At 35.5% G+C, this 27,651-nt stretch overlaps 1 protein-coding gene across 1 annotated transcript in view; it reads right to left on the bottom strand.

The window, feature by feature from the left end:
- Window positions 1-6,863: 6,863 nt before the first annotated feature.
- The window catches only part of LOC107193458 (tyrosine-protein kinase Drl-like), a 240,270-nt gene continuing 219,482 nt past the window's right edge, over window positions 6,864-27,651 (bottom strand). Inside the window, exons 6-9 of the mRNA XM_015582905.1 lie at window positions 12,883-13,039; window positions 11,139-11,406; window positions 9,291-9,477; window positions 6,864-7,220 (exon numbers count right to left, since the gene is read on the bottom strand). Of these exons, the coding sequence (XP_015438391.1) occupies window positions 6,864-7,220; window positions 9,291-9,477; window positions 11,139-11,406; window positions 12,883-13,039 (969 nt within the window). The remainder of the gene's footprint in view (window positions 7,221-9,290; window positions 9,478-11,138; window positions 11,407-12,882; window positions 13,040-27,651) is intronic.

The raw sequence follows: 27,651 nt of genomic DNA, 5'->3' as shown, positions 1-27,651 counted from the left end.
TTGTTTATAATATTTAGAATCGCAATTAAAATTTGTTTTTCCTAACTTTCCGACTCATGACTTATTCTACGACTTATGAACATTATGTTTACGATGTGTACACTCATTTTTCACGCTGACTGTATCTACAATTTTTAAGTTACACCACATTCCTGTGTCACATCTTTCTTTCAAATTCTGATCTGACAGGGCCATTACAAGCTTGCAAGAGTCAGCTATAACAAAGTGGACAACATTCAAGGATAAACAAAAACGCCTATTATTGTCAGTAAAGATGTCATATTATGCAGAAGATATCATTTCTGGAAACCGCGTTCTCAAAGTATCATACTAGTATAAGGGTTATCTACACAATCTTCTTTCGAAAACGAAAAGGAACAAATTACACAGCGTTAAATGGTATACGAAGTATTAAAAAAATAGGTAACAGTAACTACGGTCTGTTTCGATCATCTAACAAAGGCACTTCGGTAACTCGAAAATTCTGATTGTTTTGAAATTTTGCAGGTTCGTAGTAATTCTTAATAATCTGATTAGATATTCTTACAGAGCAGAAAAACCCAGTTAAATGTTCACTCTAACAATTTTTGTGTATGTATTATAATTCCCAAGATACACAAGAAAATAGAACACACATTAACTTTTCAACGGTGTGAAGAAACAGACCCTTTTTTGTGTGAACCCTGAAGAACCAAAATGGAGGACAAAAATTGTTTACCACTTCTATTGAAATTCCCTACAAAACTACAAAATATTAAAGAAATCTGAATTTTTGGTATACCAAAGTCCCCTTACAATTCTGTTCGACGTCTAGTACGAAAAGGACTGTATTGGATCGCGAAGGGCAAAATCCTCAGCGAGGATCACGTACGTCAGGAAGGTTGTCTGATATCCTGCATAAGTTGTGCAACCTGAAGCGACAGGGACGTGGAGACACATTTCATGTGCCTTGCGTGTGGTGTGGCTATTAGATGCATACATAACTACGAAGTACATACATACGTACAACAGTTCGACCGTCCATTTATGCAACAGTCGGTATACGCTTGTCGAAGGTCAGACACGACAATGAGATTTCCACGCGGTTTTCGAACTTTGATTTTGCTCGGTCTCTCCGTCGTTCCAGTTACGAATTATCTCCTGGTCTCGCAACCCGCACTTCTTAATAAATATTCCATCGGACAGTCGCATTCTCACGCGCTCGCGCGGCTCGATGACAGGATCGCTTGGGGCTCTTCCCTCACGGGGAGTCACGATTTCATTGAAATCAAGCTGACCCACCGTTTAGGGCGATGCTTACTTAATTTCGAGGTAAGTGAATCTCGTAGCTTTGTAACTTCCGTCTAATAGACATCGATGTATTTTAAGCGACACATTACTCGGCGACGCGCTTTACTATACCAGCCTGAGACCTTTCGCGGTTTCACGCCTGTGGGAAACCTCTGTCGTTTTTAATCAACAACTGATCTTCGTGGTTAACCGACAATGTACTGTATATAATAATTAGAATGCCGTTCTTTATATGCAAACTCTGATTTTTATAGATCAATTGGATCAAGTTACGCAGAAAGCTACCAATCCTCAATTATCTGAACTGAAGTAAATATAGTTTGAAGATTTTTATTTTAAAAAAGTACCTTTATTTCTATTGGGTATTATTATTGCTTGTTGTTGTTTTATAATATTTTTTAGTGGCTTATTTAATAGTGAGTAATATAATTAGTATTATTTAAAATTTTCTATAGTTTATTTTAATTTTCTATATCTTGGTAGTTTTAATAATTGCATAGTGTAAGAGTTGTTTTATGGGTTGGTAATTTTCTGTACAATAAAGATTACACAATTATAGGATTCATACTGTTTAATCGAGTTTTTGTCATTCTGAGGGTTAGTAGGTTTCTGCATGACTTGGCCTACTTGAGGAATTGTTCAGTACAAAAGGGAACTATGCCAGAAAACGTTAAAAAATAAGATTTTTATTAATTCTGACACCTCTCGGTGTTTCGTTATTATTCTTTGATTTAGAACTACGTGACAACATTCCTGTCTGTACCTACTTTGATTGTATTTATATACAATCGTAACACAGTATGATGTAGACTACTTTTCATAAAAGCCATAATATTTCTCAACGTTACTGTTGTGGCATAGCTCCCTCTTGCACTGAATCCCTCAACTTTCTAACCTGCAATTACGTCTAAGATGTTTTTTGGGTCCAAAGTAAAATAAAATTCGTACTGTTTCTCGCGAAATGTTTTACTATATTGTGTTTGTAACACTCACATTTACGATAAATGCATAATATCTGTCGGCTACTAATTAAACAACCTTGTTGAGCTTTAAGGCTGAATTTAGCAGATCAATGATGAAAAAGATTGTAAAGGTTTCGAGGTATAATCTGGTTTGTATTACAGTAATTGATTACTTAGTACGATTTTTTACAATCAATTCAGGATATCCTGGGTTTGATTGTGACAAATATTAATTACATGCATTTTTAGAGATTTGTATTCCGCCCAGTACACCGTGGTTGTTTTTAACATTTTCTGTGAATATATACAGGGTGTCCCAAAATAGTTGTAAGTCCTTAAAAGGGGCGATTCCTGGGGTGATTTGAAACAACTTTTTCCTTAGCAAAAGAGTTTCCCGAGGCTCAGTTAAAGAGTTATTAACGAAAAACTCTGACCAATCAGAGCGCGAGTCTGCCGACTGAGCTCCTGTGGTAACGTTGGCTACGCGCTACCGCGGGAGTTCAGCCGGCAGCTCGCACTCTGATTGGTCAGGGTTTTCCGTTAATATTTCGTTAACCAATCCTCGGAGAACTTTTTCGCTAAGGAAAAGGTTGTTTCAAATCACGTCAGGAATCACCCCTTTTAAGGCCTGGCACCTATTTTGGAATACCCTATATACATACACATTGTTATATTAGGCAATAAAATAATACACGTTTAACACATCGTATATATTAGTTTTATGCAAATGTAATGAGCATTTTTCCGTGAAAATTTTTAGTGATATTGAACAATATATTAACCATTTTTCTGGCAAAAGTTCAATAGGCTGTTGAGAATAGAAAATAAAACTACGTCTAATATTTAGATGAATTGTTTTATCATTTTTCAGTGCCAAATTCACCCTTGAAGTTGGGTGTATTTATTATATTCTATTATAGTTACAAGAAGTATTCGAGGCGTTTTTAAAGTATTTGATGTTTTTGGAAGATTGAATTAGCGCACTCTGGCGATGAAGTATGTTCGATAAAATATAATTTTCAATTGAAATGTTTTTAGAAGAGTGATAGTTGTACCCATTAGATATTCGCAACAGTTGGTCTAGTTTTCACACCTCCATTAATTTAGCGTATAAACCTTATGTTTATCAATGCTTAAGCACTCACTACTCGCCTATATCAGGTTTTCGAAATTTTTCCTTCACTGTTGTACACAAATACACACATATAAGTTTCCGCACAAGACTCACTAATAATCAGTATGCGAAAATACAAATTTACGGAATATAAAAAGAAAGAAACTAATATTAAAGTGTAAAAATGAAAGTATATTTGTGTATTGCGAAAACATCAGCCCAGCTTTTAAAATATGTAACTATTTGTCGACGCGGAATACGTAGATAACCGTAAGAAACTGACCTTCTTTGGGAAAGTTATCTATTTTTGTGCGTGTTCGAAGGGGGAGGGGATTTTGGGAACCATTTATCGGCTGAAGGTAAGGGTTTGATGCGTTTTGTACCTGTAAAGGTTCTTGCGATGAGAAAATTAGTCCAACTGTTGCATATAAATCATTATAGGGTACTTGGCCCATTGCAAGCAATTATGGGAGCTTTTCCGTAAAATGAAAAGTAACTTGTATCTAAATATTTTAATTCTATAAATTTCTGTAGTAACTTTTGCCATTATTTAAATATATTGAATCGGTTTATCAAATGTGTTCAACATTCCTAGGAAGATTGTGCACATTTGATAAACTGGATTTAGTACTTTGTATCAAGAACAATCAGATAATCAATTATAATTAATATATTTATAGAATTACACAAGGAGAAAATATCAACTGTAGTGCGTTGACAAAAATTTTATAATTTATCTGACATAAGGATGAATATAAGAAGAGGGATTGATTGTTATTATAAAAGTTGTCAAATGTGCAGTGTTTGAGTCGATAGATTTTTATGCGAATGCAATGAATAAAGTGTTAACAAACCTAAATTACAAAGTGCTCCATACTGCGGGCGGTATATTATGAAATAATTCAAACATTTGCTCACGTTACATCATTATATAGGGTAAACAAAAAAAGGACAGAACTTTCCCACATATTTAACACATAAATTATATCTTGTTAAGTACTTCATAATATGAAATTTGCTGTATGTATTCAGAAATCCGCCGACAGGTACTCTCATGATTACACAAGCAATATTGTATGATTAATTTGAAAGTTTCAAGACGAAAATACGCGGATGCGTTACGAGGACGAGGATCTATAGCGTTTAGAAAAAGAGTAGTGTTTATTGCTATGAAGATCTTATTGCATTTTTAGCTATTCGATGACATTAGTTTTTTCACGCGTCGATTGTCATCGATTGTCAGATTTTAATATAAAATTATATCATATAATAAAAATACGTGTTAGATTAAATTTCTTGTACGAAGTTTCTTCACAAGTTTATTTACTATAAATGAATTTTGTCCAAGAAAATCATTAGTTATCGTCAGAAATACACTTTCCAAAATGGAATTTATACACTTTACGACTCGACGTTTAGTATTTTGCAAACGTACGAGATTCATTCACAATACAGTTTCCTTACATTTCTTAAAATTGCAGTAAAGTTTTGATTGTAAATATTTTTTGAGAGACATTTAAGGCAAGGATGTATAGGCTCTCCCAATATACACGGTTGCATAGAGTATAATAAATTTTGAATAACGTGTCATTGTATTATTTTTATAATATTTTGACTATCAAACCAATGTTCATAAGGAATATCACGAGATCAAAAGTTGATCGTTCAAGTTACGATCGTTGATGCTATAACAGTTATAATGTTGATTATTTAAGTTGCAAAAGTTATAAGAGCATAAAAGACGGTAACCATGGAAAGCAAAATTCTTTTTGGTACATATATTTTTAAATTTTTCAAATTGTATGAAATATATCTCAAGTGTTTTGTCAATGGTTTACATTAACATTAAAACTACCAGCGTTGGATATACATATACAAAATTAAACTGTATAATGTAGTAGTATGCATAATATACAATACAATATGTAATATAACGTAACAATGTGTACAATAAATTAAAAGTTAAGATATGTGTACTCCGACGTTAGCACCTTTATAATTTCTGTAATAGTAAAATAAGGAATCTAATATTCATCATGTTGTTCTGTTTGGTATAATTTTATAGCTCGAATTTGAAAATACTGTCACCCGTGTACAAGGTTGAGCTCATACTATCAGCAGTCGTGTACATGTATGTACTATACCGCGTATTTTCGGGAACTCGGTACAGTGTCCCATTTCAGCCGATCCCCTTGAATATCTCCGAAATTATACATGACAAAGAAAATGTTTCGAAAAAAAGTTAAATAGTTTCGAGGGGGCCATAATTGGATGTCAATAGTTTTTTTTTTATAAATAAAGGCTTAGAAAACATAGCAAGGTCAACTTTGTTCTTTTAATGGAACCATATACTTTTTAGTACATTGCTCGATATAATTCATCATTCTCCGTAAAAAATTATTAACCTATTTATTTATATATATTTTAGTTTAAAAATTTCACGCGATACTACGCACGATATCTAAAATTTACCGTTGAACTTACGACGGTAAACATCGTACTACTACATAGTACCACTTCTCAATTCTGAAATTAAAATATCTCCTAAACTAATAGTTTTTCGATACACAAAGTTAATAATTTGTTACAGGGAACGATGAGCTCCATTGGTCAATATATTAAAAAACATATGGTTTCGTTCTAAAAAACAAAGTTGACCTTCATATGTCGTCTACGCATCCACCTACAAAGAAACTATTTCCATCAAATTATGTCCCCCTCGAAACCATATAACTTTTGTTCAAAACATTTTCCGGTATCACGAAAAATTTAGGAGATATTCAGGGGGATCAACTGAAATGGGTCACCCTGTATAGTCTGTCGAAAATCTTCGAATTTTCAAGCGACATTCGCATTAGACACTCGGTGCCCCAGTTCAGGTTGAAAATCCGCTAGACTGTGACGAAAGAATGGGAATAGAGAATAATTCCGTACTTTTGGGGGGCGGGGGGCGGGCGGAGGGAGGCGCCTGTGCAACGATGACGCGGCTTGGCGCGAGTAAACGTCGGGTTGCAAGCGGCACAGGCGTCGTCGCGCGTTTATCATCTACAGAGCGTCGCGTCTACCTGTCACACGCGATATAAAACGTTGTGCGCTTAAAGTGCTTTCATCTTTATAACTGCTATGGACGGATGTATACACGCGTCGATCATTTCAATCGGGGGATCGTGCCGCCGGTTTTCGAAATCACATCACCTCTGTGGATCGATGAAATCACGCCGATCGATAAACGAACCCCTTATTTTGATTCCCCTGTGTGCCCCCCCTCGAAAGGGAATCCTGAAAACAATACGTGGAAATGTTTGACACAGATCGATAGGGGGGAGCATCGAGTATCGTCGGTGACAATCAATGATCGCGAATACGGGCAGTGACTTTTTCAATTCCGTACGATTTGATTTCCACTTTGAACTTTCGTTTCGACCGAGAATCCCTCGGCCGCCGCAAACCCCTGCAGCACAAGTAATTACAATGCTTAGCGTCCTCGTTGCGTTAATTTAAAAGAGAGTCATTGTTTCTTTCCATGAGCCACCTCCTGACTCCAAGCTTTTGTGGTTCGCGTGAGGTTCTCTTCTGCAGAGTTGAGAAGATCGAGAAATCGTCGATCTTCGATGTCCACCGAGAGCGTAGTGGAAGTCTTGCAAATAGGCGAGGAGCTGTGGCATCGTCGGCCGATCACGGAACAAGCCTAGCCAACAGACCGCCATCACGGCGAATAGCTCATCTGGACATGGCCTAGGCTGCGCTAATCGATAACCATCACGAAGACAGGCCATCATTTCGAACGGGTCCACTTCGAGGTACGGCTGCTGGCCTAGTGTCGCTAGCTCCCAGAGAAACACACCGAATGACCACTAGAAGAGAAAGATAAAAGGTGGTTACTAGACAAATTGCTGTGCTTCCATCTGTTGATTGGGATTTTTGTTTGTTTTTCGGAGCAAGAATTTTCTTTTGTGTAGTATTATGAGTAGAACTAATAAGTGTGCGTACCACTCACAATTATTAGGACACCTGGTTTGTACTAAGAAAGTGTGATTCTTTGTTCAAATTATATATTTTAGGCCACTTTCCTTACTTTATAGTAGCATAAGCGTTCTGCAGCTAGCTTTGACATCCCCCGAGCAATATTTATTTTAGACTTTCAACAATTTCGTAATGCGTTGTAACATTTACTGCATATTCCATGTGTCCTAACACTTATGAGCGGGAGTGTACATAGTGTGTGCATGGAGTGGAGAGAAGATAAATACAGAGGTTGGTGGGATTCAATAGATGAGAGCTACAGATCCTGTGTATTTCTATTTATATGAAATGATCCTCTTGTATAATGTTTCGTACAATATTGTATAATTTACCATGAAGGAATCCTGACAGTTGACATCACTCAAAACGTATTCTGAAAGTACTGCAGAATTCCATTTATCTGATCGCGTCGGCAGACAAAACAGTTCATATAAATGGATCATTCATATAACAAGAGTTCACTGATTTTCGCTACTATCTGTTATTTTTCGTACAAATAACCAGAGTTTATGTTCGGATCGAACGACGTTCAGTAGACTGGAATGTTTCACACCTTATAAGATTGAAAATAAATCTGTGGGAGCAATAATTGTGTAATCTTTGGTGAATTAATTATAATTGTGATTTACATAACATGATTACGACTTTTTAAACTCGTCGATGTAGCGATTACATTTTAGCCGTTGCAGATGTTCATATGTATAACAGGAGTGACGGTAGTAGTTTAGATAATAGATGAGTAAAATGGACAGTAACTAAAATTTCATTGCAATAAATGGAGTTCTACTATATGTTATGTTCCAGATATGCAGTAGCTTTATGATTATAAGGTTTCTTAAAAGTATTCAAAATTACGAATAAAATAGAATCGGGCTCTGAAGGCATATCTAAAATTCATTGAAATAAACAAAATCCTTTTGAAATAGGTGTTAATAAATATCAGTTAAAGCATACCAAGTTGAGTATAATAAAAATATATTACCAGAATAAAAATAGGTAAAGCTAGGACAGAACGGTGATACTTGAAAAAATTTTCGAAACAATTTTTATTCACGATAGAACGCAGGCAAATATTTAGATTTGTTGTTCGAGAAAACCAAATTCAAAGGTATGTCGACAGTTTAGGACTGACTAGCGTGTCTGTTTATTATTAGTTATTTCTACTTGTAGTAAATATAAAGAATGGTGTTCCATTATTTGCTTTTCATTCATGTTACTGGTTTGTAGTTATTAATAAATTTTGACAGAAAATGTATCAATACTATATAATACTTTCTGTTTGAAAACAGTACCATAGATAAAAACAATCATTACTGGAATATTTAACTTGATAGTCATAGGCATATTTAAGGAATTTTTGAACGAAGCCTCACACGAGAAAAGTTTGTTCTACAATTTTAATTTAATTCACAGATAAAATTATCTTTCTGTCAGCTGTGCCATGAATTTTCCTATAGGCTCTATATTCTAATAGCCTTACCGAATTTTAATCTGCCAAGTCTGTCGTGATTTCAATTAAACATATTAGTTGTTTCGCTATACATAAATCAATAGTTTCTTTTCCATTTCTACCAGTGTATTTTATAAACCCATAAAATTTTTATCTAAACGCTATTCATACCCTGTACTTTACTACCGTCGAGTTCTTAGACCACTAAAGTACCGGGTGGACAACGAGATTCTCGCATCAGATAACGATGCATCAAGTTATGGATGCTACCAGGCGCATAAAGTCTCCATATAACGCGTTATAGTTCGACAAGCTCGAAGTACACGTGGCCCCTGGAACACCGGAACTCCCGTTTGGTTCTGAATTTTATTGGAAGCCGATCGCTGGTTGTCTCCAGCAGACACCGAGGTGTCAACGCTTTATTGGCATTCGATACAAATTATGACCGTACCACGTCCGTAGCCGTGCTGTATTGATTGTGCTGGAGTGTTTCCAAGGCCATCCAACGAATGGGCCTGTTCTCGTTATCGCCAAGACAATGGTAATCCTGAGGGAACAGATCCCGCGCCAGAGCAGTGTCAGCTAGTCGCACCCGGAGACTGCTTGGCTCGATCAGGCAGTTTCGGGCGGCGATGTCCCTGTGAACGAACGGTCTGTTACATAATTTCGTATATATTTGTACACTTAACAATACTGCAGAATGTATTGGGGTGGTAAGAAATTAACCCTCTATAGTTCGAATTTTTTTCGTGACTACACAAAAATGTATGTAACATGGAACCAACAGATATCAACCTCCAAATACAAATTAACAACGAATTTACAATTTTCAAAGGTTTCATTATTATTCCGATATCTCAAGTTAGAATTGACAATCGTTACAAAAAGGCTTTTCAGTTGCCAAAGAGATGTTATAGAATACGATGTGTATCCACATAGTGGCAAGAATTAAAATTAGACCAAAAAAATGTTGATATATTGATATGTGATTTTAATCTCACACGGGGCTATAGAGAGTTAATGTTGGTTTTTGAGTTTCCAAACTTTGACGCTTAGTTTTGCGAAAACAACTCACTTCATTCTGTGAGTTTGTAATATTATTTTACAGTACAGATGTCGCTTTACATACGGGTAAGTATGCTTTCATTTTATGATGAAGGCTTTATGATGGACAGAAAATAAGTTCGTATAATTTTTTTATATGAGTATGAACCTGGTCATAAAGCTGTGCAAATAGCTTGTAATATTAACGGTACATTTTAACAAGATACTGTGAATGAATGCACAGTGCAATGGTGGTTCAAAAAATTTTGAAACGGAGATGAGAGCCTCGAAGATTGAGAAGATCATCGACAACCTTTTGTTCTTGACAACGACCATTTGAAGGTACTGGTTGAAGCCAATTCACGCACAACGGTTCGACAACTTGCATAGGAGGTGGGTATAAGTCACCCAACTGTTATTAATCACCTGAGGCACCCAGGAAAGTCAAAGAAGATCTGTGGTTTTAAAGATAAAGTTTGAGAAATGACAGTTGGTCGTTGTGGTTTCATCAATTTAGGTTAAATGTAAGAAATTAGTACAAAACATCTCTCCATATCATTTATTAAGAACATGTTATTACTAAAATAGTGCAGTAAAATGAATTGTCAAGAATCTGGATATTTATGCACAAATAACGTAAAAATTTAAGTGTCTCGTAGAATCATTCCGGACTTTACGTCCCAAACATAGTCCCACAATAATAGGGTTAAGTATAGGATATGGAGTACCAATTATATAACAATAATGATTGATAAAAATATTTTACGACCATGTTATATTTTGGATAGAACTCGCAAGCAGGGTCCGACTTTAATGTAAACTAAACAAGATAAGGATATTTCATCGCAAAAACAATATACACTGCATGGCATAACTATAAAACCATCTTAAAATTTTCAATTCTTATGTATTATGATTGAAATAAAAAAGAAACGAAGTATGCCATTTCTGAAATCGTGTTGCGAAATAATGTTTCTCCAGAAAAGGATAGATTATATTCCATAGGAAAAAGTGGTTTGAATTTTTGGGTGGTTTTTTAGTTATGCCACGCAATGTATAAAGACCGAGCGCATTCATTCTTATTTCTCAATTCAGTCGCCATCAAGAAGTCTACTAGTCATATCAGTAGTGTATAAGCTTAGTATTAGTTGTATTATTAATTTATTACAGTGTTTTGTTAGGGAAGTTGTAAGTGTGTTTTGTAAAAAATCTTTCACGGTTTTCACTTTTAACAAACTGTAAAACAGGCAATTACCTGTGCAGAAGTCCCCGGCCGTGCATGAACGCCCCTGCCCTAGCAACCTGCGCGCCAACGTTCACCAAGTCCCTGGTCACAGGATGGTGATTCCCGTCGGTAAGGTATAACTTTAAATTCAGCTCGCCAGGTGTACTTGTGTACGCCAGCAACGGACACGAGCTATCCAGACAGGCGGCCGCGAGCGGCGCAATGTTTGCATGCACCAGTCCTGCCAGCTGGGAGCCCTCCACCACTAACAATGACGCCTGATAAGCCGACGCCACTTCTAAAATTTCCAAGTTTTCACGTTAGTTCGACACACCTGAAACTCCTTTCCAACGCTTGAAACTTTGAAATTCAAGGCATGCCTCGCTGGTTACTGTTCAACGTTTCTAAATGATTATAATTTCAGGGCAGGTCTTCTTGCATTGATAAGCGAATATTTGATTATGCTTGTTTGTTTAGAAGTGATTTAAATTTCAACGCAGTTTGTGAGTTTTCGGCAGTTGGTATAGGATTCTCTACTTTATCGCGTGCCGTTACTCGAGAGCACTTCTGTTCGAGTTACTAAACTTGAACAGCGGGATATCTGTGTCTGAATGTTCTTTAGGATTATTCTGAATGTATTTGATTAGGTAGAATTTCAGAAGATTTTGCGAATTTGTTTTAACAAGGAATATTTGAGAATGTTCGCAACTATTTATGAAATTCTTGTGTAATTTGTTCGAATATATAAATAGTTCACACGAGTATATGTAAAATTATAGAGCCCGAAAGTTGACTTTGTATTAATATTATACTTTGAATTATAAGTTGTAATATATACACGTTATATTACACTTTATTCTTTTATTCTACATTATGTCGTATGATAGCTGATACATGGTTGATAAGAAATTAATAAAGTAGTGTAAATGAGAAACACTATAGAGATTCAATGCATTTTTATTTCATTAACTCATATTTCGTAATAGAATATCTGTATTAGTAGGTCATTAGAACATGTTTTTTACTGTCATACTTTCACAAATTCCTTTATTCAAGGACATCTCAATGGTCTTCTCTGAGCATACACATATTTATTATGTTTCTTTTATATTTATCACTTAGTTCATCTAGTTCGCCTTTGGAAGATTAATGTGAAAAGAAGAAACAATTATTACAAGAGCAAAGTAAAATTTTTGTAGAAATTCAATTTTTATTCACTATGGATTAGAAATTCTCTAACAGAGGATATAAGAAAAAAGTTTTATCGAATTAATACTCATTTTCATACATCATCATCCATAAAGCTTTACATCACTGGCTTCTAATTAGACTTTCTTCGAGCTTTATTATTTTAACTTTAAGTATATTTGTTAAGACCGCTCCTTTCTTTTCAACAAGGTTTCAGAAATAACAAATAAATATTCTTGAACTTGTATTATTATTTTGCAAAAACTCTGTTTTCCAAAAACGACATACTAAAAAAGTACTATCTATTATTATATTCATTGTAATTTTTCGTACATTCACATGCACCGTAAATGCATAAAACTCATTTCCCGTTTATAAACACATTCACTTCCGGTCGTATTTCAGCTGACATTGTCCTCTTTTTAATTTAATTAATCCAATTTGAAATAACGGTCACCTGTGACTGACGAGGCTTAAATGGAAAGCTTAGTGACTGTTCCAACGGTGAATGTGTTAAAATAAATCCGTATATGAATTGGTCAATAACTTCCTTATATGTAGGTGTCACACTATATTATATCCTTACCTGTCACTGTTTTTATGATGACTTCCTGTTCACGACCAGCCAGCTCCAAGGTGCCCTTGTAAACGCGGCCGAAGGTGCCCTCCTGCACAAGATTGCGACAGTACATCGCGGACCTGGACACAGCAAGTGCTCTGGCCTTCTCGCAAGGATCGTTCGTCTGTAAATAACCAAACCGGAAACGTTACGGTTATTGAAACCAGTAGTCGAGTATAGTCATTGCAAAATGTATTCGTACAGCCACCTCGTAAAATGTTTTTTCCATTGACCACAGGAATCTTTTTTTCTTTTACAAACTAGCCGAACCTCTTTATAGAAGCTTGATGAACAGAAGACTTAATGTTGTTTCAGGGTTATAGGAAACGTCTCCAACCTCATATAGTCAACGTTAGTCCTATCGAAAAATTTTTCATAAGTACCAACAATTTCCTTATATCTACTTGTATTTACTACCATATCTACTACTATAATTCTCAAAACATACAGGAAAATAAGAAAACACAAAGAAACATTGAAGGGTTGTTTTCACCCAAACGAGTCAAGAACTAGCAAAAAAAAATTGCCTGATACTTCTATTTGTGTCCCTTACAAATCTGCAAAGTCCGATCGAGTAGTATCGAGCACTGTCCGGACCCCGTATCTGACTCAGTTGGCTCATACTTCACTCATACCGCCACTTTTCTGGCCGCTAATTTCATGTGTTCGCTACATCCTACCCATCAAAATGATTCCGACACAATCCTCCAACATTCCCTGGTCCTCGATCGCCGCGTCCAGCTTGCATAATTCATCGCGGAACAAAATCTCTTCGCGAAGAGTAGGAGGTTTGTGTCTGTGTGGCGGGAAGGGGGAGGAGGTGGTGGATCGCAGGAACTCATTAAAAAAGCATTTGTCGCCTGTAACAGGACACGAAGGAGTTAGCGAAGTCCCCGAACTACGGGCGGCAAGAAGGGAAGAAGGAAGGACGAACCCTCGGTCCCTGTGTCGTCGTTATATCGTCGTTCCCATCGCATGCCACGTTTCCCTTTTGTCCCGCGACTGGGGGGGGGGGGGGGGCGGACGGTTATTCATTAATTTCAATTTTCCGGAGTTTTGCCTCCAGCCCCTCCTATTCCATTTGGACGGGCTTATGCGTCGCGGCTCGGCCAACGTGCGTGCACGCATGTGCGAGAGAGAGAGAGAAAGGAAAAAAAGGAAGAGGAGGAGACAGAAGACGGCCGCGAAACCAGCTCGGAACGCATTAGCGCGGCGCAAATTACAGGACGATGTATTGGATTCAGAAAGGGGTACGACGATCGAGATAGGGGAGGTGGGGCTTGGAAGGGATGGGATCGTGGGGGTTGGACGGAATCGTGGTCGGGATCATTTGGCGAAACTCGGGAGGCCAGAGTGGGCGCGATCGAATATTTTTATATTGAAATGCGAGGGCTCGGTGTGGGAAGATGGAGATGAGCTGCGGAGAGCGAAATTGGAATAATTGGAGTACTTCTTTCGGAAGTGATAGTTCATTTGTGTACACATTTTGTTGAATTGAATGGACAGTTTTCACGTAGTTTTGTTGTTAGATGTGATTGAGTGTTTCGATAATATACGGTACGTCTCATAGTTATAAAATTATCTTGAAATTTTCGATTCATATACACTATATGTATAGTAATTCCTCGATGTGTGTGGCACGAGCAACGACGTTAGTCCCACCACTGGGGAGGGGTGCCCCTCTAAAATCAATCAAAACAGAGTGGATAAAAGTTAAGCAGAGGCTCGACTTTGAGTAAGCAACAAATTTATGAGGGGCTGAAAATCTTTGCGCCTTCCTATGAATGCACCGAAGCGGACCTGAGTACGTCGCATTCATCCAGACATTACTGTATTTTGCAGTTAAGATTCAATTGAATCAAGTATTTGCGTATGTTGGAGCATATGCTAAAGTAGTGTTCCACTGGAAAATAAAAGAAATATATTTTTCTGCACCTGTACGTTTCGTTATTGTTTCACAGCCACTCAATCGAAGCAGCGGGTAATACAACCAGGCAGTATGTAATTCTATAAGACAAAATAAGTCGAAAGAAAAAAATAACATTCATTCTGGTGATGCTTCGTTTTCGAGATAGTCAAAGTTGTTGGATACATGTTCTACTGATTGCCAACACGAATGCACACGTTTCAGGTAAATGGTCAAACTCAATTGTCTCGAAAACGAAACCTTAAACGAATAAAATTTATTCTTTCTTTCGACTTATTTTTTTCTTATAGAATCACCTCCTGCCCGGTTATACTACACGACCTGAAACACCCTGTATATGTAAGATTAGAAGTTTCAGACAGTTTTGTAGTTTTAAAACGGACTGTACGATTAGGACATTTTAAACTTCATCATTCGAGTAATGATGCGACGAGTGAGAGCAATTGTCACTTTAAAAATCGTCTGTGTTTAGTACTCTTGGCTGCGTAGAACGTATCCTCCTAATGGAAATCTCTGAGACCATATTAAATACATTCAAATCTTACTGACACCTTCTCTATACATTTCATAAATATTGTTTATTGTTTATGTAACAACAGTGTCGATCAGTAATATTTTTTCTAATCAGAAAAATTTCTGAAACTCAATTAAGCAATGCGTGACGAACAATTTTATTACCTGGCGTTTTCGGATGAATTTTGTAACGAGAAAACCACCAGGAATCTGAAAATCCAATTGTAGAGGAAGCATATGATGGAATACTAGATGAGATGATGCAAGTAATAGAATTATGTGATTCAATGTTACAGTGACATCGTTAGTAAACGTGAAAACTTTCCGTTCAACCCAATATGTAATTAATGTATTATATTACGCTTATTTTATTATACTTCAATTTGGTAATACTTTAATTTGTCTCATTGAATTAGTTGGTTTTATGGATTCACGCTTGACTTAATAATCCTCCTAGCTAAAAAGTTTGTACAGAATTAAAAATTATTGCAATACTATTTGATCTAAATGTTGGAATAAAAATTTACTATGTTACTTTATCCGACTGAGAGTTTTTATTATAATAAAAGTTCACATAAAAGTTTTGATCTGAATAACAATTTATCGATAAGCATTCTTCCAAAGCTCGGAAATGGAATTACATTTCTAGAACGGAATACATTTCCTGATATCGAACAATTTTGTATATTGAAATGGAAATGTCAAGATTCTATTGGGTTGAGTCATAAATAAATTACGGATTGTATGAGCTTATACCATATATAACAAAATTAATAAAATAAGTAATTCGTTTTTACCAGAACAGAATCCTTAAAAAACGGAATAAATTTTTTATTTCTATTTACCTCTGTACATTATTCTAAAGGAATTATAATTTTACACGAAGACCCGTAATCGTCATAAACAAATTGCACTACTTTCTAAGTTTTATTTGATTTATAATGAATCTTTATCTACTTCTTATTCGTCATTACGTTTAAAAATTTTAATTCACGAATTTTTAGTATCTATTTATATTTTTTTAATGATTATTTAATAAATTGTCGTCTCCGGTTACTGCACTTAGTTCAGCACGAAGGAAGTCATTGTCAACAGCCGTTTTACTTTTCATAATAACGAAATTATCGCACTCCGTTAAGTGCTGGCAACCGCGGTCGCGGATATGCGATTATCAGTCAAACAATGGTTCAGCTTCCCTACCTATTTGTATTCAAAAGCGTATTTCGTGCGGCATTTTATTCGTCGTTCGCTGCTGTCGTCGAATTCAAATTGTTTCAACACGTTTTCATTAACAAACGAAAGAGGAATAAACGAATGGTCTATACCACGATTCTGGCGCAATAAAAATGGAGAGGAAGGAGACGAGAACACGAAATTGGCGAATAGAATGAAGTACGCAAAATAAAAGGAAAGAAGGAAAAAATATTGGAAACAATAGTACCTATCGCTTTATCCCTCACTTTCGTAATAATAGTGTTAAAAGTAATATAAAAGATTTGATCACGATTAATTTTTTTATTTAATTGTGTTCTGCACAAACGTGTATTTATAAATGCATTAAATCTGAAGCGTACTAGTGATTCATGTTTACAATAAGTAGAAACAGTAAGTAATACGCAGCCATGTTAACCAAATAATATCTGATAGCACGTTTATCCGACAAATAATACTAATTACCTGTTCCAGGAAAGGAGCTCTTTGTAGAAAAATTTCACTTTATGTTTTTGATTTATTTATGTATGAAAAATTGCTTCTTTCACTGTTTCATCACCACTATGGAACACTATATGTATACATGTACATATACCTATACACACATGTATGTATGTATTAAACATATCATTTTGGTGAAAAAGAATGGATTTGTTGGTACTGTTCTTTCTTGTATGTTGCTTTTTATTGATTATTGTTTAGTAGCGAATAAGACATAAATTCGACTAATGTTTCGCCACGAACAAATGATTATCGCAGTTGAACATTATTCGTTGTGTTCTTAATGGCACGTTCGTTTGGGCTTGTTTAATAGAAATGTAATATTTCATCTCCATCAGAGTTTTTGATTTTTATTACTTTACTTCAAACATCTGTGGTGATCATTGTTTACAAAAAATCATAAAATAGCGCCGTTCGATTGCTGATTCGAGATCTTACATAGCAATTGACACGATATTGTGATCGTTTACTACTGGGCTTGAGAATTTCTGACTACCACCACGCAATGATAGGTCTAGCGATGCGACGCCATAGGGGGCAAGAAAGCGCTACCTGGAAAGAAATACGGTACAGGTAACCTCTGTATAACACATAGTATTAAGTTCTTGAAACTTGTCGTATTATGTGAATTTGTCAAATATGAAATTAAGAATTAGAACTAACATACCGAATTTATAAACATACGAAAAATAGGGTTAGGTTCGAAGATCTAACAAAATCTGACTATTCTACACAAGTCTCTAACTGTATTAGAGTAAAACCCTGTTACTAAGAGGTTGTCTACTCTTTTTCTGACTAAAACAAAAATTAAACTACCTATTTCATACAAAACGTCTTACTCACTAAACACTTAACACCTTGCCTTATAATATCGAGTCAGACTCCTGCTGACGATTTCAAATTGGACTTAACCAACGTGAATATTTCTCGTTTTCTCTAAGTCAAAACGCAATAGTATTTTGTTGGTATTAATATTTCATTTGTCGAGTGACATATACTTGCAGTAAGTATAGAATTTCATTTGTTTCTGAGAAATGATCCATAATAACCTAATTCTGGAAATCACAGTTATCAAGAAACTTGTAAAGCAAGAGAGATCAAGTACCATTATTTTCTAATATACAATGACTTATATTTATTCACATACTTCTGAAACAAGAATTAGGTGTCAAGACTTTTATGTAATTTCTACTGACATAGTCTCTTTATCATTACTTTTACCATCCTTCTGTGGTAGATTTTCCTTAATTTTGATATAAAGTTCGTATTTTAAAAGTGACAGCCTTTTATGAATAAACTTATGTCACTGTATCATGTTTATTTTTCGCAAAAGTTGCAGCTACGTTAAAAATACATGTCTCATTCACAGAAACGAAATCATGAAAACTTTCTTTAAAACATTTTGCAAATTATGACATCCTCTATGACATGTCATAGTATCATTGAGATACCGTAAGTTCGGGTAACTTTGACTCACTCAAGGAAACATTATTCCAAAGTCAGCAAATGATCAGTTTCTATTTTACACCTCTGAAAATTGTTAAATTGAGTTAATTTTTGAGTGAAATAGTGTGCACGTAAAAATACCCACAAAAGAGCTGCAAAATCGAAAATAATTATTTTCTGACTTTGAGAAAAAGTCACCTCTGACCGAGTCAGAGAATTGTCAAAAAATTGTTCCACGCAAAAATGGAAAAATTGAATATCCTCGTACATTACTTACAGACACTTAGATGTATAATTACAAGCACGACGCGTCGCGCGTTCGTTAGAGAGGGAAAGCCTAACGGATTCGTAATTGCCGCGGTAAATGAATGGGGGAACGAAATTGAACCGTCGAGCGAACGGTTTTTTTTTGTTGTAATGAATGTAGACTGACGAATCGCTTTTATACAATCACAATCGAGCTATTGATTTAACGGCGCGCCGCGAGCGAACTTTTTGCTGGATGCGCACGGAGCACCGATTCGATTTATTTAGCGGGGGAAGGGCCCTCGTCAAACATCGCCGTTTGTTTTTCCGTGGCTGTAGACGCTTTAAAAGCTTCGTTCTCGGGACAACGGAGCACAAAGCAGAGTTCAGTGCCTTTCCATTGCCGGTGAAGAAATTAACGATAGAGTTTTTGGTTTGATTTCGATCGAACCGTTTCGTCACGTAACAAAACCCACTATATCTCTGAGAGTGGAGTTGATTGAATAAAAAAATCGATTTAGGCAGAGTATCACGGAAAGTTGGAGCGAAGTTGGTATACATATACAGTGTGATTCACGAGGAAAAGAACACCTAAATATCTCTGTTAGGATTCATGATAGAAGAAACTGTTAGAGAGGAAAGTAATACTGTTCAAGGGAACAAATAGGATGGATAAATATATCTGCTGATTGTTGCTGCCGTCAAGGTTTTTTAAAGATCATCGATGATTTTTTAAATGGCACCATATATTTTTGACTTCATAATACAGTAGCTGATATCGGAGGCGAGTTCAACGATATAGGATACTGTGACCTTGAAATAACCTTGGACTGAAAAATTTATGATAAAGCAATGACAGCTTCTCTTCCTTTGAGTGACACATTGTTAAACGTACGTCTATAAGCTGATACACTATCGCAATAATTCGACGATAATAACAGATTGTATACGTATCTGTAGTTTGCTGATAATCATGTTTCTGTACATTTAGAGATCATTTTCCGGTAACAGCTCTTGCGATATTACTATTAATAAAAGCTAATGGTTTAAGAAATTAAAATTCGAACGGAATAGTCAAACTAGATTTATAAGTTTAAGGTTATTTCAAGGTCTTAGTATCTCATATCGTTGAACATGCCTTGATATCAGCTATTGTGGTATGAAGTCAAAAATGCATGGTGCTATTTACAAAATGATCCATGACCTTTAAAATCCTTTGAAAATAACAGCAATCAGAAGATCTATTTATATGTTCATATTTGCCATACCTTGAACAGTACCACTTTCCTCTCTAACGTTTTCTTCTATCTTCAATCTTAACAGAGATATTTACGTGTTCTTTTTCTTGTCAGTCACCCTACATAGAGTCTGTACACGAAACTGTAGTGTGCACGAAAAGATGGTGATTTCTTATAGGTAACTAAGTTGAAAATTGTATTAAACTGATTAGAAGTACAGGCCAATGACCATTCATGTCTGTAGCATCGTAATACCGTACATTTGCACAGTTCATTACGATTCAGTTTATCTTCATTATTTTAAAGAAATAATTGAGGAAATTCTAAATATTTTGTACTTGTAGCAGGGAAAATCGTAATCTCAATATATCCAATTGATCATTTATTTCTCATCAACGCAACTTCATAGAATGAAAATTTTTTACACCAGACTCAGTTTTCCAGAAAGAAGCGAATTTGAATACAATGAAATTTCGATTATCCGAACTAATAGGAGGACAAATCCATTCTGATAAACGATTTTTCGTATTTTTGGTCTAGGAGATCAACAGTTTCATACATCAATAAAAATAGATGAATCAATATCATCTTTGTCGATTCATTACGTGTCCCAACAATCTGTATTTGAGAGTTTCCGATAATGAACGTTCTACTTTATTCGTTCCTTAAGTGTATTATTGTTTACGACTGGGCTACTATGTCTATTACATAGTTAATTGTTCTCCTTTATAGCAGAATTGAATATCGTGATACTGAAGATTATTTATTTCGTCTCTTGTCGGACCTCCCTTTTCTATTTAATTAAATATCTCAGAAGATCTCCGTTATTCTTTAAACATTTATCTTACGAAAGATTAGCCTATCCAAAGTACTTACAACTGATAGCAGTATCTAACTCTCTTGATCCTCTGCAAAAGGAACGAAAATTATTCAAAGACTTCGACGCTTAATTTCCTGGGTACGGAGTTTACCAAGAAAAGAGGTCAGAGTACAACGAGAAATTTGCAACTAAAATGCATGTGGTGAGTAGAGCTATGCATATTAAAAACACACCGTCCGGTTCCTTATCCCGTACCGGACGGAGGAACGGGCAAACGTTGCTTGCGCGCGTCTATCGGGAAAATCGGGACGAAAACAGTGCCTGTTCCCAGTACCGAAGATCTCCGGTAGACAGGGAAACGGTAATGACTTCTTCAGCAATGGGATCTCAAGCGTATCCTTTTACAGGAGGGGATAAGACGTTGCTGTTCTCCCAAAATGTCCTGGACATTCGTATGTCAGACACTCTGAAGGTACTTTATCAAACTACACGAACATTGTGTAATAACAGTATGAGATTGTAATTATATAAATTGACATTGGATAAGTATTTTAATTAAAATATTTAGGAATAAGGATTTTAGGAATGGTACCGATCGAACCTATGCAATAGCAAGCGATGATGGGAAAACTTATTGCCTAGATAAATAATTTCGAAGGACGAATAAAAGATACGAAAGTACTTTGTCATTTTTAATTAATTGAACGTGGAAATTTCAATTTTTATCATAAGATAATATTTTTTCTTGAATGATTATACACTTAAGAAATAATTATTCAATCTCATGAATTGTTTAAAATTCAGTATGATGATCGTAGATACTGCTGTTTTTCACTATGTATTATTCGAATAAAATTGTGCCCAAGTCTGATAGCAAGTAATGAAACTGACGATATTATACGTAAGTATTATACAAGGTGTGACAATACAGTTTCGAGAATAATTTCGTTTATGTAAAAGTGGCTGTACATATCCTCGCCATGACACTTACTAAATGCAAACTAACCGCCAGTAGAAATTGTTAAACTATTGAAGGTCTTGGAAAAATATTGTATTTATTTATACACACAGTACTGTATTTATAATAATATTACAGGAACAAAATTTGGTGCAAAGTACGTGTATGTATGTAGTTTTTATGATATATCACATTTTCTTCATTTACAGAGGGTGTCCTAGTATTTATGATCAGGAGTGTAACTGTTTACGTTGTTGCCACTTGCACAGGAATAAAATTATCCTCGAAACTTCATTATCACAGCTCGTAATGTATTAAAACAGATACCAAAAAGTGAATACCAGATATTTGACGATCATATGGATTCGACGATGTAGTCGACGTTGTGGTATCAAAAGTGCTGCTTTAAAGGCGATAGCCTCACATTTGTTTAATTTCCAAAATAAAATATTTAAATTTGAATCCTCGAAATCTGCATCACAAGAAAAAGGAATTTTTGTGTATACACTAAGTGTTTGCCACTTACTGAACGCATTAATCGCCTAAACGTTGTGGTTCATCCCCGAAAGTGCAGTTCCCAGTGGTACGAATTTCTCACCGCTGACGTATATGTATGTCATAAGAATTACTTGAAAACAAATTTTGTACATTACAAAAAATACAGATAACATGATACATTTCAACGCTGTTATTTCAAAAGAATTAAAGGAAATAAAAAAATCTTCATTTTCAAAAAATTTGTTAAAAAGCTGTTTATAATGGGAATAAGTCCATTATTTCCTCTATGTATTAACATTGTTCATGACGCATATATACGACATAATTACTTAACGGGTGAAGATATACATATATACTGAAACAAGGCAAACCAAATATGGATCCTCGCATCTCGCTAGTGAAGAGATTTCAGACGTGTGCTTCTATGATGTTTTCGGTTTTTAAAATTTAAAAATGGAGTTCACTAGGTTACATGTAGGACTAGGTTACAGGTACAAAAGCAAATCACCTGCAAACGCAACCAGAGCTACTTGCAATTACAATAGAGTCTGCTGTAAAGATTCAACCCATTCGTCCCCACTGTTATCATACAGCTACGTATTCTAAATTACGAAGTAAGATATTAATATCATGTATTTTTTAATATCTGTGAGTATATTATAGTTTCTTCTGGTCTTGTATACATGGTAAGATACAAATTTAAATGCGTATTTAAAACCTTAGGGGTTAACTAAACATCATTTGTCCTTTGTCTCTTTCATTCTATAGAATCAGGAAGTTCAGCATTGTTACACATACAATAAAAACTTACAAAAGTCTAATTTCTTTCAAATATTTCAATAGGCTTTTATTGGCCAAAGGTAAGAAAAATTGGATTTTACTATGTATAACAACATTAGAATGGGCATTATTATAATATAACTGTGATAAAAGTAAAAATGTTGTCAAACGGCAACGACGGTTTCAAAATGTTAAAATGTTCTTGTAAATCATTTATGTGCCATGTAATGCACACAAAAATACAACAAAAAATTTCAATGGTCACTTTTATATAATTTCGGAATGTAAGGGTTTAGCAAAACTATCTATTAAAATAAATGAAGTTTACTACTGGAGACCTGATTGTTCTATTATCCGCAAATTTCGTTATCTAAACGCTCATGTCTCCCTATTAGTTCCGACACAGGAGGCTCTACTCTATTCTAGGGCTGGGACTCTTGTCAAATTTTTCTGTATTCGCATATTCGAATACTTCAGTTGTTCAATTTTTGACGAATATAATTCGAATAGTATTCGAATATCAGAGTATCCAAATACTATTTGAATATTTAAGTAGTCGAAGAGTGATCAAGTATGTATAGTAGAAAATAAACAAATTTTATATTATATTATACATAACTATTTTTTTTAGATATAGTGATTAACCATACTGTTTCCTATAAGTATATTATGCCTGCTTTATTTTTATAAAAATAAGTGTTAAGAGCATATAAGTTTTTACGAAAACGGCAAGGGAGCATGAATTGTGAACGATTCTGTAGTGCGTTCGAGTCAGGAGTGTGTGGTGGAGTAAGTGATTAAAGATAATATTGCAAGCTAAGTCCATTTCACTACTCCAAGCTAAAACTAAAAGAAGGTAAATATTGCGAATGTCTCAAATGACAACAAAGTTTGAAAATAATAACGAAAACTTAAAGAACTTGATTTATAATTTACATCATACCATTCAAATGCGTACTACGAATATCTAAATACATACTTGATTACTATACAACATATTGGAATAGTCAAGTATTCGAATGGTATTCGGATACTCGAGGATTCGAATATAGAAGTAAGTATTTGAAGTTTATTCGTAGTATTCGAATAGTTATAAAATATTCGAATAGTCCCAGCCCAGATACTATTCGCAACACTCATAAATACAAGGATTCATTCAGGCAAAATTCCAAAGACAAATCAATTTGTCGACCACACACGTAAATGTTCCCTAGCCAGAACGCTTCAGGAACATCTTATACACCTGTACACTCGTGCCAGACGTCGTCTGTCCGGGTTCGTGTAAATACTTCCCCCCCGTTCACCCTGTGTCGGATCACGAAATCGGGGTGTTTCGAGGGCGCGGCGCGTTTCGAGACGCTGCACACGAAGGGGTGCTCCCGTCGGCATGTACGCGTACACCCGGTAAATTGATCCAAGATCAAAGCCGAAACAATCACAGGACTCACAACCAGTCCTCCCTATCCACCTCCTCCAGAGGCCTTTCACCGTCGTCCTCCCCTTTCTCCGGTTGCGAGGGTCTCTCTCCACGGGAGGAAGAAAGGTAACCGCGTGTGTAACCTTTCTCCCCCCCCCCTCTCCATAGTTCGACGACGTTCCTCTTTGTACCTTTGGAGCACCAGGTGATACCGTCACCGTCGTTTCTTTTCTCCGGGGGAAATTAATGTAAAACGTTCTCGTCCCGCCGGCAGAGGAACGACGGTTCGACTTCGTTACGAAGAACCCTGGTCCACACGGCCAGGGCCTGCTCTTTCTAAACTCAATTGCATATTTATTCGACATTTCCGCGATCTCCGTGTTTTTCCCCCTCTTGTCTACCCGATTTTTTGTTTTCCGTTTTTGCCGCCCCGCTGCGCGGAACGAAAAGCACGGGGAAAAGAGAGAGCGGGAGGTCATTATCCTGGTCGGTTCATGTTTCCGAAATAGCCGGGCTTCGGGGCTCTCGTGTGTCGTTTATCGCGCTTGGTATTGCGTTTGTTGGACGAATATGAAACTTCGTTTGTGGAAAGTGGTACCTTTTAATTATGCGAAGCGTTCAGGGGAAAATGGGGATATTATCTTTGTATGGTATTCGTGCAATATTGTGTCGTTGAGGTAGAAATAAATATATTTGTTTCGAAGAGTCAAATGTTGAAATGAGGAAGACTGTTCTGTCCTTAGGTATTTTGAGGTTATCGATGTTTTTTTTTAAATGGGATTATAAATTTTAAGTACTGTACAGGGTGTCGTGGAATTACATGTCACGGCTGTTATAACTGGATTGTACACCTTTGATTTGGTGGAGATACAGATATGGATGTTGTCGCAAAATTCACCTTGACCTTGAATTTGAAGGTCAAGATTTTTTATTATTGCATTGTATTCTACTCATTGTGTGGATAATAAGGTTGAGAAGAACCATGAGTCGGAACTGATTCGTTCTCTTGATAAATGATGTTGAAATTTTATTCATTTTCGAACTGATTTTATTTGTAATATATTGAATCTCGTAGTCACATACAATTCAGGCATCCTGCAATTGATGAAGCAGCCGTGATCTTTCGTCTTTAACTTTATCTTTTATTCGAAGATTAATTTCTTGACACTGTACTATTATAGGCAATGAAGAATGTGAAATTATGTATGCGTAATGTAGACTCCCGTATAATCTGTAGAGTTATACTTGTGAAAGCCTAATTTAATATAGAGAGATAATGTTCATCTATGTATTAAAAGACTTGTTAAGTGTAACGATTAGACTATGGATGTTTATTAAAATATACAAAATATTTCAGAAATGGTGGTACAATCCCAGTAGAAGTGAGTCTACATGGAAAAAAAGTCAAAAACGTAGAATAAAATTTTTTCATATAACGCTTTGATTTTGATATAATCGAGTGTGAATATTTACCGGATACGCGTGCAATTGATTAGGACTTCACAAACGCGTCTATTCATTACAGTCCATTTCTACTTATCGTCAGCACGAATACATTACGTGCTACATAGATGTATTTTCAAATACAATTAGTTCGAAAACGAAGCATCATATGAACAAATTTTATTTTACATTCTTTACTTATTACTATGTTTAATATCCATTCTATTCAGATTGTACCGCCATTTAGAAAACACCGTGTCTGTTTTTATAGATACGTTCATAAAAATTGTACTGAAATAAATATCTTTTTACTTCACTAAGGGTTCCATCACGCTCCAAAGTAAAGGAAGATCACGTTGAATTTTATTAACCTTTTAACTAACTAAATTTCCTTTATTGAATTTTGATCAATCGAGTGTGTTATAAATGCATGAAATCCGCTATAATGATTGTGCATCCGTAGGTATGAAGGTAAGTTGTAAGGGACAATATCTTAGGTAAAAATAAATTGAAAGTGTAGAAATGAATCATTAAACCTGATTTTGGAGAAAATAGTATGCAGAGTATTTAGGATATATTATTCATTAAGGATTTCAGCTACAATAATATATTAACCTAGTCGGCATTTTTGTAATACACAGGTTGTTTCTTAAATAGAGAATTGAAAACAGAATTTATTAAACTTATTTTTGAAGAAAATCTTATGTATAGTATTAATCATCCCGACATCAAATTGGTTCTTTAGATTTAAGTGAATTTTGGCGGAATTAATCAGACATCATGTACCTCAATGATTGCTCAGTAGACTGTAGATTTTATAAATTTATAGAATACCCGATCGTCTAAAATTCAGTACAGTAAAGAGTCTCAGAAATTTCATTTAAATTTTCTTTTTATTAAAAACCTATTACAATCCTTATTATGATACACAAACTTTTTATTGTATTCAGTTTCGAGAAATTAATCCATAAAACTTTATAGTTGCACTAATACTCGCATATATTATCAAATAAACAATCTGCGTTTTACGGCACCAATTTCACATGACTAAATTATAAAGGACTGTAAAAACTATGCAAATAAATTTTATATCTGACAAAAATGAAACTTGCAATTATTCTGAATTTAATATTTTATTAAGTACCTTTATTTTAATCTGGTATTACAAACGGCAACGATTTACAAATAAACTGTCTGCAATAATGTGAACAGACTCCATTTTCAACGTTCTATGGAGAATACAACAAGAATATAATAAAACGAGCCCGTATATACGTAGGATACACATAGATTCCGTTCTCGTTGATATAATAATTTCACGATAACTCGCCTGAAAAGAACTGTTCTTATCGGAACGGAGGTGCATCGCATCTTTCCATATATCATTCGATTTAGCCTCGGATCCATTGAAATTTGAATTCCAAGGGACTAAAGAGATCAACCGACTGGGCGTGCACCCGATCGAAAGCAACAGCGGAAGTGAATAGGGGGATCGTATTCTTCAATGGAGAACAGGAGATGGTAAAAGACCGAAAAAAAGGAGAACCACCCCATATTCGTCCCTTCACGGTAGACTGCGCCCCATCGAAGACGGATAAAAATTGTAAATTGCTGATTTATCCCGCTTTATTCGCTCAAGCACCGATGATCGATTACTCAATTACCCTCGGCCCCTCTTTTGTACAGACGCTTCGATGTAATGGAAGATATGCATTTGCATTCATAAATGGACGCTCG

The sequence above is a fragment of the Dufourea novaeangliae genome, unplaced genomic scaffold (assembly GCF_001272555.1).
Source record: "Dufourea novaeangliae isolate 0120121106 unplaced genomic scaffold, ASM127255v1 scaffold6, whole genome shotgun sequence".
Classification (NCBI taxonomy): domain Eukaryota; kingdom Metazoa; phylum Arthropoda; class Insecta; order Hymenoptera; family Halictidae; genus Dufourea; species Dufourea novaeangliae.
The sequence above is the reverse complement of the archived record's forward strand: the minus strand, read 5'-3'. Positions and strand labels throughout refer to the sequence as shown.